At 35.3% G+C, this 19,937-nt stretch overlaps 1 protein-coding gene and 1 pseudogene across 1 annotated transcript in view; both read right to left on the bottom strand.

Moving 5' to 3' along the window:
- Positions 1-19,937, bottom strand: part of LOC125752887 (uncharacterized) — a 71,301-nt gene that overhangs the window by 15,158 nt on the left and 36,206 nt on the right. The window contains exons 3-5 of the mRNA XM_049096287.1: positions 14,329-14,408; positions 8,430-8,652; positions 6,381-6,497 (exon numbers count right to left, since the gene is read on the bottom strand). Of these exons, the coding sequence (XP_048952244.1) occupies positions 6,449-6,497; positions 8,430-8,652; positions 14,329-14,408 (352 nt within the window). The 3' untranslated portion in view covers positions 6,381-6,448. The remainder of the gene's footprint in view (positions 1-6,380; positions 6,498-8,429; positions 8,653-14,328; positions 14,409-19,937) is intronic.
- Positions 16,680-18,403, bottom strand: LOC112661464 (60 kDa heat shock protein, mitochondrial-like; annotated as a pseudogene).

Here is a 19,937-nt window from a genome sequence, read left to right as displayed (position 1 = left end):
TAATAAAGAAATTAGTACTGAAAGAATTTATTTCTAGCAGACCCTGCACCTACAAGAAATACTAAAAGAAATTCCTAGGCAGAAGAAAAACAATATAGGTTAGAAATTTGGATTTATACAAAAGGAAAGACTGCTAGAGAAGGAATAAATAAAGATAAAATAAATTTAAAACAACTTCACTATTGTTAATTGATCTAAAAATAACTATTAAGGGGCCCACTCTGGGTTTCAGCTGAGGTCGTGACCTCAGGGTCATGAGACAGAGCTTGGCCTTGGGCTCTGTGCTCCGGGGAGAGTTTGCTTGAGTTTCTCTTCCTCTTCCTGACTCTGTGTCCCTCCTTTACTTGTGCATGCTTGTGTACTCTCTCTCAAATAAATGAATGAATGAATGAATGAATGAATAAATAAATAAATAAATAAATAAAATAACTGTTCAAAGCAGTACTAGTAATAAATGTGCTGGGTGGCTATGCATACATGTAAATGAAATGAATGACAGCAGTGTCGCAAAAGATGAGAGGAAGGAATTGAGTCCTCTGTTGTATGGTACGTGTACTGCACATGAAATCATATAATGCTCTTTGAAGTTGAACCTAGATCCATGTAAAATGTATGTGGTAAACTCTAGAGCAACCACTAGAAAAAATTTTCAAGTATCAAAATACTAAGAGGGGACACAAAATAGAATCATATAAAGTGCTCAAATGATACTAGATAAGGCAAAAAGGAGGGAAAAAAACCCAGAGGAAAATGCAATGAACAATAATGGTACATATTAATCCAATTATGTCAATAATTATTTTAATGTGAATGATCTAAATACACCAATTAAAACATAAAGATTTTCAGATTAAGAAAAACAGGACCCAGGGATCCCTGGGTGGCTCAGCGGTTTGGCGCCTGCCTTCGGCCCAGGGCCTGATCCTGGAGTCCCGGGATAGAGTCCTGCATCGGGCTCCCTGCATGGAGCCTGCTTCTCCCTCTGCCTGTGTCTCTGCCTCTCTCTCTGTCTCTATCATAAAAAACACACAAACAAAAACAAAAACAAAAACAGGACCCAACCCCAATATCTACAATAAGTGAATTTTAAATATAAACACAGACAGGTTAAAAGCTAAGATGGGTTGGGACGCCTGGGTGGCTCAGTGGTTGAGTGTCTGCCTTTGGCTCAGGTCGTGATCCTGGGGTCCTGGGATCGAGTCCCACATCAGGCTCCCTGCATAGAGCCTACTTCTCCCTCTGGCTGTGTCTCTGCCTCTCTTTGTGTATGTCTCTCATGAATAAATAAATACATCTTTTTTTAAAAAAGCTAAGATGGGGAAAGGTATACAATGCTGACACAAAATCAAAACAAAGCTGGAATATCTATATTAATTTCAGACAAAATGTAATTCAAAATAAGAAAGGCAATCAAATATGATGAGTAGCATTGCATATTGATAATGTGGACAATTCTTCAAGAAGACATAAGAAATCTAAATATGTATATACCTAAAAAAGAGTGTCAAAATAGCTACATCAAAAATGAATAAGCTCATATCTTACTATAGGCTTAAAAGCCCAGCCCACTAAATGACACAGAAAGATGAATAATATTCTGAGAAATAGTTGACTTGAAAGACTAAAAAATTTAGGCTATATGTTTTATTCAAAACATGGATACAATGGAAATTTAATATACATTATAAGGAAAAGATGATCCAGCACATATGCATAAAAGCTGTTCTCTTATAATATTATCTGACTTTGCTTTCTGAACCTTGGAATCACCACAATGAAGAGGATCTAAAAATATAGTAACAAAGAATTGTCATTTTTCCCATATTATCATGAATAATTATAAAACAAAATAAGTATCATTTCTTCTGAATAATTTTAGAGACAAATTTAATTAACTAACCAACCCACCCAAGTTGGATTTTATTTTTTTATTTTTATTTTTAAAATTTTTTATTTATTTATGATAGTCACACAGAGAGAGGCAGAGACATAGGCAGAGGGAGAAGCAGGCTCCATGCTGGGAGCCTGACGTGGGATTCGATCCCGGGTTTCCAGGATCGCGCCCTGGTCCAAAGGCAGGCGCCAAACTGCTGCGCCACCCAGGGATCCCAAGTTGGATTTTAAAAAATAACTTAAATGCCTATTGTTTTGAATAACATGGTAATTTTGTTACATTGAGATTAACATCTGGTCAATTTGTTAGAGACAGTCACACATAATGTCAAAATGATGCAAGTAAACATTCTCTTCTTCCGGTACTAAATGTTATGTCTATCTGTAACCAAGGTAAAAGGCGAAAAGAACTTTCTAATACAACTAAGAAAAAAATACACACACACACACACACAACTAACTTATCATAAGCATATTATAAACTAAAGCCTGGGCAGCTCTGGTGGTGCAGTGGTTTAGTGATGCCTGCAGCCTGGGGTGTGATCCTGGAGAGCTGGGATCGAGTCCCATGTCGGGCTCCCTGAATGGAGTCTGCTTCTCCCTCTGCCTGGGTCTCTGCCTCTCTCTCTGTGTGTGTGTGTGTGTGTGTGTCTCTCATGAATAAATAAATAAAATCTTTTAAAAAAACCAAACACCTAGCGAGGAATACTAAGCAATGAACAAAAATAAAGGGTAAGCTCACTTGAGGACAAATGCCAGTATCAACAAAATATCAGGCTATTTTAAGCCTTGAACAAGCTGCAATGTATACTGGGTAAATTTGAAAATTTCTTTATTAAAGAAATATAATATCTTTGATTTGCTTTAAGAAATTAAATGTGCATTAAAATAAATAAGTAATGAAACATTATAAAAATAACCAGATGGAGAGGGGGGAGGGGCAGAGCAAAAATAAAAAATAAAACCAACAAAATAAAATCAAACAAATCTAGCTTCTAGAAAAGAAAAAGAATACATTTTTGAAACTTACAATTCAACAGAACAACAGAATCAATCCAATGAAAACAGCATATTTAAATTGGAGCTCAGATGTTAAGATCTAAGTCCAAAAGGTGCAGAAAGAAAAGTAAAACAGATGAAGGAAGATAAGGGATATGGAGCGTTTCCAACATACATCTAAACAAAAAAGAATAGAACAAAATGAAGGTGAAACAAAATTTGAGAAAAAATGCTTGAAATTTTCAAGAATGGATAAAAACCTCCACAAATGTAAAGATAAAGAAAATATAACATATACCAACTGGTATGAATAAAAAATATCCACTGGTACAGTGTGGGTAAGCAGGAGGTAACCAAAGGTATTGGGAGGATCTTAATAATGGGTCAAAATAAAAAGAGATCACCTACAAAGAAACCATGAAAAAATAATAGCCACTTCTCAAAATAAAAATGGAAGTGAAAAAAATGAATACCTTCAAAAGTTTCAGAAAAATAGAGGTAACTATCAAACTGAAATTATATGCACAGCTGAACTAAAAGAATGAGGGAGAAATATAGCTTAAGGGGAAGAAGCTTACCACTAACCATCTGTCATAAAGAAGTTTTCAAAAGATATGAAGTAGGAAGAGGAAAAATAACTCCACCACGAAGAAAGGAAGCATTGCAAAATGAAATAATGCACAAAGAATTGTGTGGGTTTTTTTTTTTAATTATTTATTGATTGATGAGAGAGAGAGAGAGAGAGAGGCAGAGACACAGGCAGAGGGAGAAGCAGGCTCCATACAGGGAGCCAGATGCGGGACTCGATCCCAGGTCTCCAGGATCACACCCTGAGCCGAAGGCAGACGCTAAACTGCTGAATCACCCAGGGATCCCCAAGAATTGTTAAACAAGTGCACAAATCCTCAAAATAACGTTTGCATAAAATAATGCTATTATAAAACATGAATAAATTCATAATGATGTTTTAATTTAGAATCACTTTTGTAAAAAAGTGTTACCCATGGAAGAGTCTGCATTGTGTGAAAAAAAGTCTTGGTTCTTAGTTTGCCCACTAATGGAACCCACCAAACAATTAGGTGATGATCTGCACTAGAATAAAGACAGAAAGAAAGCAGCAAGCACAGAGCAGGCTGTTAAGGACAGTAAACTCTCAAGGTGGGAGAGCACGTAGGACCAGAGGGGCCTAAGGCCACAGGAGTCCTTTCCTTTTGCGTCTGCAGGGTCTTGGGTCACGGACAGGGAGGTCTCTAGTGGAGACTGCTTCCAGTCATTTGGGGAGCTACTTCCACAGTTTGGGGCTGGGGGGGATTTGACCCCACAAGGTTTGTACCAGAACTGTCATGGCAACCTCTCTCCATGGAGGGGAGTGGGGCTGCAACCACAATGTGGACTCATTATGATGAGTCTACGGGCTACCCTGGGGCAGAGGTGGAATAGGTGAGCACGTGCTCTGCACCTCTGGCTCTTGGTCTTTTAGTCCCAGGGTTCTGGAAGCCACGAGGTCAGGCTGTGCTCTTGGCCTCTAGTATATAACCTATTTATCACCTTCTGTGCCTCTAGCTCTGGTCTCTATCAGTCCCCTTCAAGGACTTGGGACTTTGCTTATGGGCATTCCTTTTACTGCTCATATCTAGCTTCTACCTAACAAAAGAACACAACTAGAGTACTATACAGTACTAACAGTAAAGGGATCAAAGTTGAATTTCCTAAGGTCCAATGTATATTAGCTAAATTTGAAAATTTTTTTCCCCTGGTGTTTTCCAGTGGTAACTAAGCTAATAATTTCATATTCATTAATTAATTGAATAAGTATACTAGATGTTCAAAAATAAACTTTAGACACTGAAATTATATGTGTAATTCTCAAATCAGTATATGAAATGAAAAGAATAAGGATGCCTGGGTGGCTCAGCAGTTGGGCAGCTGCCTTTGGCTCAGGTCATGATCCCTGGATCCGGGACGAGTTTCGCATCAAGTTCCCTGCATGGAGCCTGCTTCTCCCTCTGCTTGTGTCTCTGCCTCTCTCTCAGTCTGTATCTCTAATGAATAAATAAATAAATCTTAAAAAAGAAAAGAAAAGAATAAAACTCAAGGTTAATAATAACAAAAATTAATCAACTCGTAAAATTAAAAAAGATAATGAAACAGCATAAAAATATGAAAGGTCTAAAAATCACAATAACTACAAATGTAAAAAAATGTGTCATGTAAAGACAGAGATTATCAGGTTAGATTATAAAAGGAATAAAGAAAACAAGGAAAAAATAAACATTCATCTCTGTTTCTTCTAAGAGATATATCCATGAATAGCTGGGGAAAAGTTGGAAGCAATAAAGTAGGAAAAGAAAAAAAAAAAAAAAACACCAGAAAATAGTAGCCAAAAGAAACTGTAATAGCTATATATTACTCTCAGACAAAACAGATTTTAGAATGCAAAACAGGTTTATTAGAAATAGCTCGATATAATAATTTTTTAATGTTGAATTCACCAGAAATATGTGGCAGCTCCTAACTGTATTCACCTAATAAAATATTTAAAGCAAAATTTATAAGACTACAGGGAAAGCAGACAAATCTACTATTATTATGAGGTATTTCAACACTTTCTGTTATGAATAGGGGACGTAAAGACAGAGACTAGTATGTGGTTGGAAGATTTGAGCAGAATCCTGCCTTGACTCCCAGATTTCCTCAGAATGAAAACAAATCCTTGTCATGGAGCACACCATGCTTGGACTCTCCCCCTACTACCTCTCTGACCTCATCCTCCTTGGCTCCCTTTCTCATTCAGATCGCCCCTGCTCCGCTCTTGGCCTCCTGCCTCTCCATGAATCTGAGAAAAGCTTCCATGCTGGTGGGCCCTCTGTGAAGAACAATTCTCTCCACCTTGTTTCCTTTCTCCACTCAGACATCACCTTCTCGATGACCGGCCTCCTTAAAATGCAAGGAACTCTCAGCTCTCTTTACTCTAGATACCCCTTACTCTGGCTTTTTTTTTTTTTCCTTTAGCACTTACTTCATTCTAGCATACGATTTCATGTTCCTTTTTTTTTCCTGCTTATTAATGGTCTTCCTCTCCACTCCCTGCTGCTTGAATCTAAGCTATATAAGGGAAGCCCTCAGTGTTCGCTTCCGGCATATATAGGAAGCACTTACTTAGACTAGTGCATGGCACATAAAATGTATTCAGTAAATATTTGTTGATTGAATGGAAGGACCAGAAATTGGACTGTGATGCCAAGGTTGAGTCCAGTAAAAAGAGTACAAAAATCAAGGCAAAAATTTTCCCCACAGGAATTCAATTTTGAGAAATGACAAGCAGGAAAAAATGCTGGAAATCAGTTAGTAAAGCTGAAAACATGCCAATGTGAGCCATGTGTTGTGTGGTCATCTGCTGCTCAGTTGTTGGGCTAAGACTCCTTAAATGCTCCCTAATTAGGAATAATACCAAAAAAATGGAATAATACCAAAAGAATCTAGGGTACCTGAAGACTTCTGGATGCAATTAGTTCAGTTTTGAATGCATACTCCAGACCTTGCAGAGAGGAACACATCACAAGGGTCTCATCTCTAGGAATGTACCAACCAACTGTAAGAGAAATCTTCACAAGAAAAAAAATATATATATATGTAAATCAAAATAAGTAAAGATTTCTCTAAATATGTTTAAAAGTATTTTTTAATAAAAGCATAACTTTATACTGAAAAACAAGGCATATCAAATGTTGTCAAATACCAGGTATGTATCTATCACAAATTTTAATAAAATGTTACAGTCTACAAACACAAAAAGGATTCAAATATTTCTTTTGAGAGAAAATAGTCTGCTAAAACATGGGACTCCAAACTAGAATCTATCAATTATTTTTCAATGCTGATAATTCCTTAATATGTGGCTCTAATTTAATTGCTATGATGAAGTATCTATAAGCTTTAGTGAATCTTTACTCTCCTACATTTCTTTTTTTTTTTTTCATTTCTTTCCTTTTCTAGACTCATCCATTCTTCCAAAAGCATGTCAATAGTTCAGCACCCCGCTCCACCACATAACTGGGAAATGTAGATAAATAAGTTAATTGCTTAGGATCTGTAGCACCCAGTGCTAACATCCTTCTAACATTAAAATTGTGATGAAAAGACCAAGTGAAGAAAATCTGAATAGAGAATGTTTTGACTGGTTTTGGCCACCATACAAGATTTACTATGAGAGAGTCTCCAGGGATCCCAGGACAGTTGTCTGTACAGAAGATTTCATAATTCTGGTAATTTTTTCAAGCTCATTTGACAAGCTTGGCTTTAAAACATATTTGCAGAATTAGACAGTAATCACAACTGGCAAAGTGCCTAGTTTCAAAAGCACATTCCTTTTATCTATTTTTTTAAAGCTTTCTCTGTCATTAATTTTTATAGCTGAAATTTTCTCTATCTGGAAAAATGGAGATATTTATGCCTTATTTTAGAACCCATGTGAATATGATCTTTTTCTTGGGTTTTTACCCCTAGCGTGTTGCGTTTATAGCGCTGTGCTAGTTTCTGTCATTCTAGAAGATACTATTTTATTACTTAATGTTTATTGTTCTGTTTCTACACAAAGAGACACATTCATGATGGCAAATAGAAAAAAAAACAGATTAACATTTTAAGTGCATTTTTTATGTAACATACTTTAAAAAGTTGCATAAAGGTGAATGAAGTATGTACTAGTTTTGATTCATCATTATTAAAGTATATATTTCTAAATCTAAAATAACACAAAAGGGTACAGTTTCTACAACAGTTTACAATTCCCTCATTTTAGATGAATGTATGAAAAGCATTTAAATTATTTCCTAAAATCAAAAACATCATCAGTTATAGCTGCCATTACTGTATGTGCCACCAAGATATCCAAAAATGCTGCCAATTATTACAAAACACATGAACTATTAGACAAATGGATATGTTGATGTAAAAATGTAAAAATACAATATATTTTAAAGTGATTTTTAAGTGTATGGTTATCATACATATTTTGATACGCCCCGTTTTATGTGGCAGGTTTACCACTCTTTCAATGTGGAGGTGGTTGCACGAAATTCGGTAAATATTGATAGAAATTGCATATTGTTGTAAGATACAGATGTTTTAACAGTAATTATAATGAATAAAACATTTCCTCTTCATAGTATTGGGCAGTAAGTTGAAGTTATTTTGAAGATAATGATTCTTTAAAAGAAAAAAAAGTGGTATTTTTTTGTTTCTTAAACTTCAGTATTTTGATTTTTTTTTAAAAGATTTTATTTACTTATTCATGAGAGGCACAGAGAGACGCAGAGACACAGGCAGAGGGAGAAGCAGGCTCCATGCAGGGAGCCCGACCTGGGCCTGGATCCCGGGACCGGGGTCACGCCCTGGGCCCAAGGCTGTGCTGAACCGCTGAGTCCTGCGTGCTGCCCTAAGATAATGATTCTTAAAAGAGACACATATTTGTCATGAATTTAATGACACAGTTCTTCTCTGCTAGAGATAAATTTGTTAGAAAATCAGATACAAACATTCGTGGAGGACCTCCTGCTCGTAGCCGGGATAGGAGGGCTTCGGTGGGACTTCCTCTAGCAGACCTCAGGTACCATCTTCGGGGGACACAGAAAAATAATACATGATCACCTGGAAGCACTAGAGATTCGCCAAAAGCAGGCAGAAGGTATCGAGTAGTCACCATCTGGAGGATGGAAATGTCACTGGATGACTGTCCCCTTTTTCTTTTAAGAACATTCCCTAAAAAAAATAAAAAAAAAAAAAGAACATTCCCTTAACTGGGCTCCGGTCTGTGACACGTGAGGTCACAAGAGCCCAGAGAGCTTAGAGCCTGATGGGCCACAGGGATGTGTTGAGGCATCGCAGCAAGCGGAGAGGAGGCAGGAAAGACGAGAAAGGAGAGGTTCCTGTTTTAAACGCCTCCAAGTCTGCTCACGAGCTCTGCTTGAACCCCTGGCCAGCCCGAGTCACGCGTGGACATGGGGGCACTAGCAGCCCGCAAGCCTAGAAGCATTGAACTTCCAGATTTCTGAGTCTGCTCGCCCCAGGAAGGGAGTTTTGAGTTTGAGTTCAGCCACTTAATGGAGTACTAGCACAAAGAAAAAGCAATCATCTTTTTTAAGACTATCACCCAAAGCAGAATCTCTACAATTTTTTCCTTCCCAATACCCAGGACACGACCAAAAATTTGACCCGTATTCAAGAAACTGCAACCAATCTGAGATGATCCAGATGCAAAAAGTAGTAGACAAGAATCGTGAAGCAGCTGTTATAATTACGTTCATGGACACAAAGGAAAATATGCTTGTAACTAAAAAAAAAGAAATCTTACAAGGGAAATTAAAATGATCAGAAAGAACCAAATGGAAATTTTAGAGTGAAAAATACCAAATGAAATCTTTTATGTCATGTCCTCACGTGATCAGTACTTCAAAAAGGTGTTGGGTGAGGGGGACATTGTCACTAAAGAAATGCCATATGTCAAGAAAAAAAAATCTTTAATCTTCAGTCATTCAACATCAAAGACAAAGGCAAAATAATGGTAAGTTTGTGTTCATTCGGTAAAAAACCACCAAAAGAATAGACCAGGCAATTCACTCTGAGTCTTGTCAACACCCAAAGGGGAAATTGTTCTTTTACTGTGATATGCAAATTAAACATTTACTCTTTGATTACTTTATACTAAAATATACCCTAAAGGTAAATATAGAGCACGTTATATCATTTTTAGTTTGCTATTCAGTTATCAAAGGGTCACAGAACTTAATGTATGATTGCCAGGTCATGTTCCCATAAAAGAAAACCATCCTCCATCCTTGCTGAGCACACACATCAGAGAGATACACAATGGCTATAACTAAAATCTATAATCTGCAGGAGGGAAGGGGCATGGATTTTAGTACACTAGCCTTTTACCAATTACTTCTAAAAACAGTTTAATATGTGAGTTAACAAAATCTTATGATAGAAAACATCTCAAAATATATTAGTACATTGAGTATATATTTTTTCCTTTTGTGACTATCTCTAATAATCATAATTTCAATCTTTATAATATAAAACATTTTAGTAATAAGTTGGATAAATGAACTCAAGCTTTACCCATCAGTGATGCAAAAAGTGACTACACATTGAAAGATAAAAATAAAACATGAATCGTGCAGCCTTTTCATTTGACTTATTCTAAGCATTTTAAAACTACACCATTTTTCAACTTCACTGCTATCTACCTGATGGAGGTGAATTTCCTTCCCATTACTGCGAAATACTGAGGTGTTACAGAATTGAATCTGATAAAACATTTCAAAAAAAAATTTAAATATAATAAGTATTTAATTTATAGATAAAGCATTAACTCAATTTGATAATGCTAGTAAAATTTCATATAGATAAAAATAGTCACCTAAGAGTAGAAAATTACTTATTATTTCCATTAACATTTTTATGTCCATGAACTTTTTTTCAAGGAAAAATAGCCATTTATTTCTGATATAATGTAATTTTTATCCCCCTAACCCTGAGTGGACATTTCCAAGATAGAATCAATTACCTATTTACCTTTTCTTCCTCAAATCTACCAATGGATTTAGCACATAGATGCCAAATATACTAGCTAAATAAGGAATTCCTACTTAAAAATCTTCAATAAATCAATTAAAAAAGAGAAGTTTAGTTTCTTGGAGATTTTACTTTTAGTTTTATACATAATAACAATTTTGAACTCAACTCCTATTTCATTTTAAAATACAGTATACAGATAGTATTTTAAATGTAACATTTTAAATTTAATATCTTAAGAAAGGATACAGAACATTCATTTCAATGGAAATTGTTTTAGTAAGTTCTGAACCTTTTCAGTTATATGTTGACCCAATTATATATACTTTTCTACAGAAACATTTGAAATTTCTTTCAAAAACTTTATTACCATTTTCCTTTATAACTTTTGGAACTTTCATAATGCAAGAACACTAATATTGTATAGATAGAGTAACCATCAAAGTTCAATTTCCAATTTAAAAGACTGAACTGAATTAATAAAAAATTTAATTTAAAGCAAATTGTTGACTTTTGGGGGACCATGATCTTTTATAGACTTAAACACTATTTAAAAAAAAATTCAAAGGAAGGAAAATAGTTTAATGACAAATCATAGAAATGTTACTGGAGCATTTGATGTTCATATTCAATGTTTTCCTTGGCTGAATAAGGAGACCCAAAGATCTAAAGGTGTTTTCTTTTCTTTTTAAACAACTTTGGAGAGTGTATCCCCAATGGAAAAAGTGGAAAAAGAAGGGGATAAAAGTAAGTCCAGTAAAAAGAAACCATTATATTTTCAAAAACTTTGATCTTTGCATGAGGAACTAGTTAGGGTATGGTATTATACAATGTTATGTGTACACAAAATACTTGGAGATACTTAATTAGAGATATAACTCAACAAACTTACAGAGAAACAACACTCTGCACCTACTCTGAAGTGCTCCAAATATTCCTTTTTAATGGAAATTTTTTTCTGCTACTTCACTTTCTGTGATGTCATTGAAGTCACTGTTCAGACACTATACAAAACTCTCACCAAGTTAGTGATGGTTTCTAAAAAATCTCATTTGTGAGGATTACAGAGGAGACAAAGACATCCTAGTAAACCTTAGCTTCCCAAATAAGCCTTAAAAGTAAGGTAATGGCAAGAGCTATGTCTTTTTTTTCCCCTTAACTGTAGTAGTGGCCTTAGAGTTCTAAAAATCCAAAGTTTTTCTTGTATATTCACAATCACAGGTAATCCAGAAAAATAAAGGTGACCAAGTAGAAAATGGAAATTGAATGTCATGCCGTATTACCTAATCTATTATTTCCAGGTAGAGGTGGCATGCTTAAAAAGTAATCATTACTAGTAGTAGTAGTATTACTTGATTTTTCTTTTTTTCTTTAAGCACAATGGACAGGAAATTAAATATCAACATTGAAAAATAATGTACTTAGATATACATTGTTTAAGTTGAAATGGAATTCTGGAATTAAGGAAAAGTTTTCAGAAGCTCAAAAATAGTTTTAAAAATAGAGGTTTGGAGTTTTAAACCTGCAAAAAGAATACCTTATTTCTGGGGGCTTGCAAAATTGCTAATGTTACCAAGGAGTCACCACTGCAGGTAACAAAATTTGACAGAATTAACTTTATTTGGTGACGTGTACTTAAACGGTCAAGAGGTACCTCTTTCTATAGTTCATCCAATGATTGTTGTCCACCAAGACTATGGTAATTATTTTTTTTTAAGATTTTATTTATTCATGAGAGAGAGAGAGAGAGAGAGAGAATGAGGCAAAGACACAGGCAGAGGGAGAAACAGGCTCCATGCAGGGAGCCCGCTGTGGGACTCGATCCCGGGACTCCAGGATCATGCCCTGGGCCAAAGGCAGGCACCAAACCATTGAGCCACCCAGGGATCCCCTGACTATGGTAAATTAAACAAAACATTAAGTGTATTAGTAGGGCCATAATGACAATACGGCTCTACAGCTCTTTATATATGCAGATGCAGACATAAAATCTCAGTTTCATAGTTCATTTGAAAAAATTAAAAGAAAGAAAAAAAAAGAAAAAATTAAAAGAGAAAAGACAAAAAAAGAGAGGAATAAAAAGCAAAGCAAAGTAAACCAAAGAAAAGAAACAAAAGAAAAAAGTACAGATAAATACCTGGCAACATGAAAGTCAGTCTTCACATTCCAAATGAAATAAATCTAATGTCACATATTAAAACAAATTTAGACAGTAGCATATTAAGTTCAAGAATCAGAAGTATGATTTAAATAGTATAAAACTTCACTTTTATTATAAACAAGTAGTTGTCCAAATTGCTTTGTATGCCAAACTGAAAAAGATGATTTTCCACAGCAAGGCAATTATTGCCAAAGTATGATTTTATTTCTTATGAATACAGACTCTTAAATAATTCTTTGTCTCATAGCCACTTGCTACATGGTTCTTAGATATTTTTGATAAATATATTTGCTAACTGATTTCTAAGTGAGCCTTGACAACAAATTCATCAGTATAATGGAAATTATGAACTGATGATTCTAAAACCAGACTTACTAGCAATGACTTCCTACTCTGCTCAACCAAACTTAGCTCTGTGAAGGCAAGAACTTGATTTCATTCATCTTTATATTACACTATAATTACTACCTTGTTGAGCACATAAAATCTATTACTACTGGCTGAGTAAAGAGGGAAAGAATAAGTGGATATGGCCAATATGACAATCTCCATCAGCCTCTGTACACCCAAGCATTTTCATCTAGAACCCATGAATGAAGAAAAATCAAGATGAAGTCAATGGAAAATATAGCATAAAGCTAATCATAGTACATATTGAATATAACATAGTATTGTCAAAAATAAAGGTCTTTAGCTTGTCATTTAGTAACTGTCATAATTACCTCCAACTGAATGATATCCAATTTTCTCTCGACTTCCCTTCCCTATTGTCAATTGTCCATCCACTATATAAACTACCTAGTGAAATACCTGGGATTCAAACTCTATAAAGAAAAGCCAAATCCATTCGCATATCCTTCAATCTGTGAAAAACAATTGGGTTTTATTCCAAAGTAAAAATAATGAAATTTTTGGTTTCTATCAAATGTCTCTCATAATCAGCTAATCATATAATCCCTACTTTGTCAACTCGGCCTTTCTGATTCCTATTTCTCTACCTTACACTATATCTTCTTTTACTCCTATCTCTTCACTGGTCTCATTTCTATAGTCTTTCTGACATCATTTTATTCTAATGAATAATTCAGATTAGTTTTTCTAAGTCACACTTAGATTATGTTATTACACTAAAAAAAATGGTTACCACATTAAATATGGTTTATTCAAATTAGCAAACAAAATTAACATCAACTTAATTTTCAGCTTTAGCCCTAGTAATTCCCTACTTGCATCCAACAGGCCAATCCAACTGTATCATTTCTCTTCCTGAAACAGGTACTCAGTGATGTCCCTTCTCCCTAAAAAGTCACCATCATATTAAGCGCTGAAATTCTATAGATTTGACGATGTTACCCTGTATGAAGTCTTCTTGGTATTACTAAAAAGTTGCAATCCTTTTTTCTTCTAAATCCCCCAAACGCTCTTTTAAGATGCTAATTATAATCTAACGATGCTACTTTTATATTTTCTTACACTCATCTGATATACCTATAAACTATCTCATTGTGGGAACTCTTCTTTATTCCACTTTCTATGTATTACAGAATATAGCTCCGTGTCTTGCCCAGAGTAGTCAAAAAAGTCACTGAGTGAAATTTTAAAGTCAGCAAACTAAATAAAACTTGGCCACTCAAATCCATATCTGAGAGCTTTTAGTGTCTATAGAAAACCGAGATACTACTTAGGGAATCCCTTACCTCGGTTTGTGGTAGCCGGTCTATGACTCAGAGTAAACATTTGGATGTCTTGACTGGAATCATCTTTGTGGTTTGTTGTTCTGTGAAACAAAATATATTTGAAGGAATGTTATCAGTGAAAACACACTTTTCATTCTTTTTCCATACAGGTACTGACCACAGAGAGGACTCCCATATGACTAACACAGTGGAAACACCAACTCTTGTCAAACTATTTTTTGTCTAGAAGATTGGTGACCATCCTGTCACTCATACTGGCTGCTGAATCAGGGAAAGGAAATGAAAGGGAACCACTGGTACAGTTGGGCGAGTGGCCCAGACACACGCCTACACTTACTGCCAAGTATAAGAAGAAGTTGAAGAAGACATGACTTAAGTCACCAAAGTAGTTATTTTCCTGGTAAATATAAACTTAGTAGATGGCATATAAAATGGAAATAAGCAATCTACTAATAATATATACATTAAAATAAAAACCATTTGGCTTATTTTACAAAAACTTATTTTTAAATAATATTGTATATACAAAGGGAAAGTCATATGGAAAACCACAGTTAGCTTATTATAAAATGTATCAAGAATACTATTGAACTTTCTTAAGCAAAACAAGTATTTATTATGTTTAATGGCACTAATAAAAACCCAGATAGTAGAAATTAAAATTGTAAAATGTAGCACACAATTAACAATTTTATAAGCTAATTATATCTAATAATTTATTTTTTAATATTTATATATAAGGCACAATGTTTTATGTCATCTCAAGTGATGATAAATAAGGCAGTTGTTATCTATACTCCTGCAAACAAAGAGAAAGAACCACACAGATACATGGCAAGGATGATTTTTCTTGAACATCATAGAAAGTAAAGTGTGAACTCTGAGTTTGGAGCCTCTGTGTTATTCATTACTGGATTCCTGGACTGAGCACAATGCCTAGAAACTAGGACACAAGTAATAAACAAAAACTGAGTAAAATTCCACCTACCAGATTTGAACGTGTAATAGTTCTGTTGGATTTCTTATTTGGCTATACTTACTAGTTCCATAAGATCAACTTTTTTCAGCTTGTATTATAAATACAAATTAAAAATCTAAAATTATTTGGCATATGCATTGTTTCGATAGAATGATGATTATACTTTAGTGAGAATAAATAATATACTTTTTTCCAAAGAATGAAAATCAGCATTTATGATCTACCATAGACAGGATTCAAGATTGATATTTAAGCCAGTCTAGCACTTGGACTTCAGAAGCTCTGATAACCACATTTTGTGGACTTGGAGGAACAGACTGAACCACTGTAGATCGTGGCAGCACTGAGGATTACTGACGAGTATATATATTTAGAGCATTTCAATTATATGTATTATTTTCATGGTATTGGAGGGTTTTTTGCTTTATTCTATATTTTGTAAAGCTATGTATGTTTAAAATAAATACACACCTGATAGAAATGCATATTTATAAATATATACATATACACATATACAAATATACATACATAATATATGCTGATATATTAATGATTATAATAATTTATATATATATGTATAGTCTTATACCACCTTAAGTTTTTCTCTGTCTCAACCACTATGCTGTGATTCTCTGCCTGACTGGGCACGCGTGTACTTTCCTCAGCACTTTATTTGCTTATGAGAAGGGTATTGCTGTACTTCAAGGGAAAGACTGTGGCACCCTAACAAGGCAGTAAACATAAAGACTTGGAGGATATGTAAATCGCACGGGGATTCTGAATCCATGGATGACAGAATTTGCTGATGAATTTGACATATGGTAGAAGAGAAAAACCAGAGTCAGAAATAACATGAAAGTTCTGACTTTCAAAATTAGCAAGATGAAGTGGTCACTTGCTAAGCTAAGGGTGACAGGAAATACTTAAATAATTTTGCTGATAAAATTTATGAACGTACTATTAACAGACATTTTTTTTCTTGCTTTTCACTTTCTGTATCCCCAGGAAACCCTATGGAACAGACTAAAGCATTTAACTGAATTCTCCTTCCGGTATTCAATAATCTAGCCTTCATCATGTTACCTCTGGTAGCCTATATGACATGACCAAGCAAGAATCAGCCAGCTCTAAATATTTAATCTGCCCAATTGGTCACCACCTGTGAATAGGAAGTCCATATCTATTAACTCTGCTGCTTATGGAATTGCATAGACAGCTCTAAGATATTGATCTGCTTGGACTAAAGAAGAAAAAGGAAATGGTCAGTGAATAACTTGTCAGCCCCTCTTAATATAGTGATGCATAGAAATATAGCCTAGTTTGTGCTGTTGATACAATCAAATTTGTAAAGGCTATAGCACTATTCTAGGGATCAGAATATGCCGCCTCCCATACCACCTCCCATACCACCTCCCATTCCACCCATTCCCTTCTTTAGGAATTTTGGTGACTACAACTTCTGCTGTAGTTAACAGAGAGGCCACACCAGCAGCATCCAATAAAGCAATTCTTACAACCGTCGTTGGATCAATGATTCCTTTTTCTACCATATTCACAAAATCTCCAAGCCTAGCATCATAACCAACTTCTGAGGAACTCTGTGTAATTTTCTCAACTATCAATGATCCTACAACACCTGCATTCTTAGCAATGGTCATTGCATGAATTTTGAATATTCTCTTAATAATTTTGATACTAATTCTTTGACCTTCCTTAGCTGGAGTTATTGAATCCAAGGCTGCAGTGCACTGAAGCAGGGCACAACCCTCTCACAGAACAATGCCTTCTTCAACAGCAGCTCTTGTGGCATTGAGGGCATCTGCAACTCTGTCTTTTTTCACTCACTTCAACATCATTTGTCTCACCAACCTTCAACATAGCTACTCCATTTGAGAGTTTTGCCAGGCATTCATTCAACTTTTCCCTTTCATATTCACTAGTTGTGATATCTAACTGCTCAATGACTTCTTGAACATGTTTTTCAATTTGAGCCTTGTCACATTTTTCTTTTAAAAGCATCACATCATCTTTGGTCACAATGACCTCTCCAACTTTTCCTAAGTTGTGAGGCTGAACATCTTTGAGATTTAGAGTCAATCCTTCTTCCCCAAACACTGCACCACCATTAGCAATATCTTTAAGCTGGTTCTCTCTACTGTCACCAAAACCTGGAGCTTTGACTGCCACAACCTGAAGACCAAATTTTAGCCTATTTAAAATGAGTGTACTCAGAGTTTCTGCATGAACATCTTCAGCAATTATGACCAAGAGCTTATGGTGAGCATTGGCAATTTCAAGAGCAGGTATAATGGACTGGACACTAGAAATTTTCTTTTCGCTCAGTGTTTTCACTATGTTTCAGAACATAGGCATCTTGGAATTCATATTTCTGACCTTTCAATGTATTAATAAAGGTGGAGAAATATAACCTCGATCAAACTTCATGGCTTCATGGCTTCAGTAATTTCTAATTCATCATTCAGTGTTTTTCCTTCCTTTACTGTGATGACACTCTTCCTTCCAACCTTTTTCATTGCATTGGAAATGATGTTGCCAGTTTCTTTGTCTCCATTTGCAGAAATAGTAGCAACCTGAGCAATTTCTTCAGGGGTTGTCACAGGTTTAGACTCCTTCTTAAGTTCAGCAATTACAGCATCAACAGCTAACATCACACCTCTCCTGATTTCCACAGGATTAGCAACTCTGCTAATCTTCTCCAAGCCTTCCTTGGCAATAGAGCATGCCCAGAGAGTAGCGGTAGTGGTGCCATTCCCCAGCCTCTTCATTTATGTTATTGGCGACATCTTGAACAAGTTTAGTGAGAATATTTTTATATTCTAAGTCAATTGACTTTGCTACGGTCACATCCTCCTTTGTTACTCTGGGACTTCCCCAACTCTGTTCAATAATCACTGTTCTTCTCTTTGGCCCCATAGTAATGGCTACAGCATTGGCTAAAAGGTCTACACCTTGAAGCATTAAGGCTTGGGCATCTGCACAAGATTTTACATCTTTGGCATAGGCCCAAGCGAGATAAGGAGCCAGCACTCTGGACACTGGCCTAATTTGGGGGAGGACTGCAGGTAATCGAAGCATTTCTGTGGGACAGTGGCAGAGCGTTCAGGCGGTGCAGCAGGCCATAGGAGGTGAGTGAGGGTCTAAATTTGCTTCTAATTTAGGCTAGCAGAACATAGACTGGCTTATCAAAACTGATAAAAAATAAACTTTTTCTATGATATATACCCATTATGTTCCAAAGTACAGTTGACCCTTTGAACAATGAGGAGGTTAGAAGCACCAATCTTGCTGCACAGTTGAAAATCTACATATAAGTTTTGACTCCCCCAAAACTTAATTACTAATAGCCTACTGCGAACTAGAAAAGCCTTACCAATAATATAGGAAGTCATTTCTCACATACTTTGTGTATTTATTGTATATTGAATTCTTAAGGAAGAAAGAGAAAAGGAAGTATTATTAAAAAAACCATAAGGAAGAGAAAATACATTTATAGTACTGTACTATCTTATATATATAAAGAACATGTATAATTGGACCCATGTAGTTCAAACTAGTTGTTTTCCAAAGGTCAACTGTATATTCCCTGTTTCTCAGTTATTATTTTTAGTTTGTATTTATACAGTTTTATGTGTTCTGAAAATAGGCTTAAATGATGAGGATTTTTTTTTATGATTTAACTTACTTATTTGAGAGAAGAGAGAGAGAGTATATGAGCAGAGAGAGAAAATCTCCAGCAGATTCTGAGCAGAGGCCAATGTGGGGCTTGATCTCATAAACCTGAGATCACGACTTGAGCAGAAACCAAGAATCAGGTGCTTAACAGACTGAGCACCCAGGCACCCCTGCATGATGAGGATTTCTTCATTTAAATAGTAAATTGATATTAAACAGATTAGTTTCTAATAAGTAAATCTTATTGAGATGAAGGAAACTTCAAGGAGTTCTCAGAGTAGTAACAAGGGGTCTGAAAATCTATTATGGATGATTTTGTAGATTCAGTAAACAGTATCTCCCATATCATACTTAATTTTTCAAATGCCCATGATACAATTTTTAAATCATAAACTTATTTGAAGATATCACTGACCACATGATAATTTGTTACACATTATCCTAATCAGAAGTTGCTGAAAGCATCACTACTTACTCCCTAGCGGATATCTACAAAACATGCTCACGTTAAAAATCAGGTCTTCAGACTTGAAAAGGTGTAGATACTAATTTCCTTCACCTTAGTGAAGTAACTGTCCTTAACTGATGCAGTCTATAATCTTCTGTCCTTTTGTCTGTAGTTAGTGGAGAGTGAAGACATCTGGTTATGATCAAATAGTCACAATCCTCTCATTTAAGTTACATGATTCAGACTATTTTTTTACATATTTGGAAAGACTATGTACAAAAAAAAGTGGACAGAAGGTCATGCTAACCCTAGATTATTTTGAATTTTTTCAGGCTTCATTGGAAATACCAATGCCCTATCATTATATTTCTTAACCCTTATTCTACCTGAAAGATGCTGTCATTTTAAAGTTCAATCTAAATGAGGCTGGCATTGCCCAAGTGCTGTCTTTGGTTAATTACTAGTGCTTAGTTGAGGCTCAACACATGT

The sequence above is a fragment of the Canis lupus genome, chromosome 18 (assembly GCF_003254725.2).
Source record: "Canis lupus dingo isolate Sandy chromosome 18, ASM325472v2, whole genome shotgun sequence".
NCBI lineage: Eukaryota > Metazoa > Chordata > Mammalia > Carnivora > Canidae > Canis > Canis lupus.
This window is presented reverse-complemented; position numbering and strand designations above follow the sequence as displayed.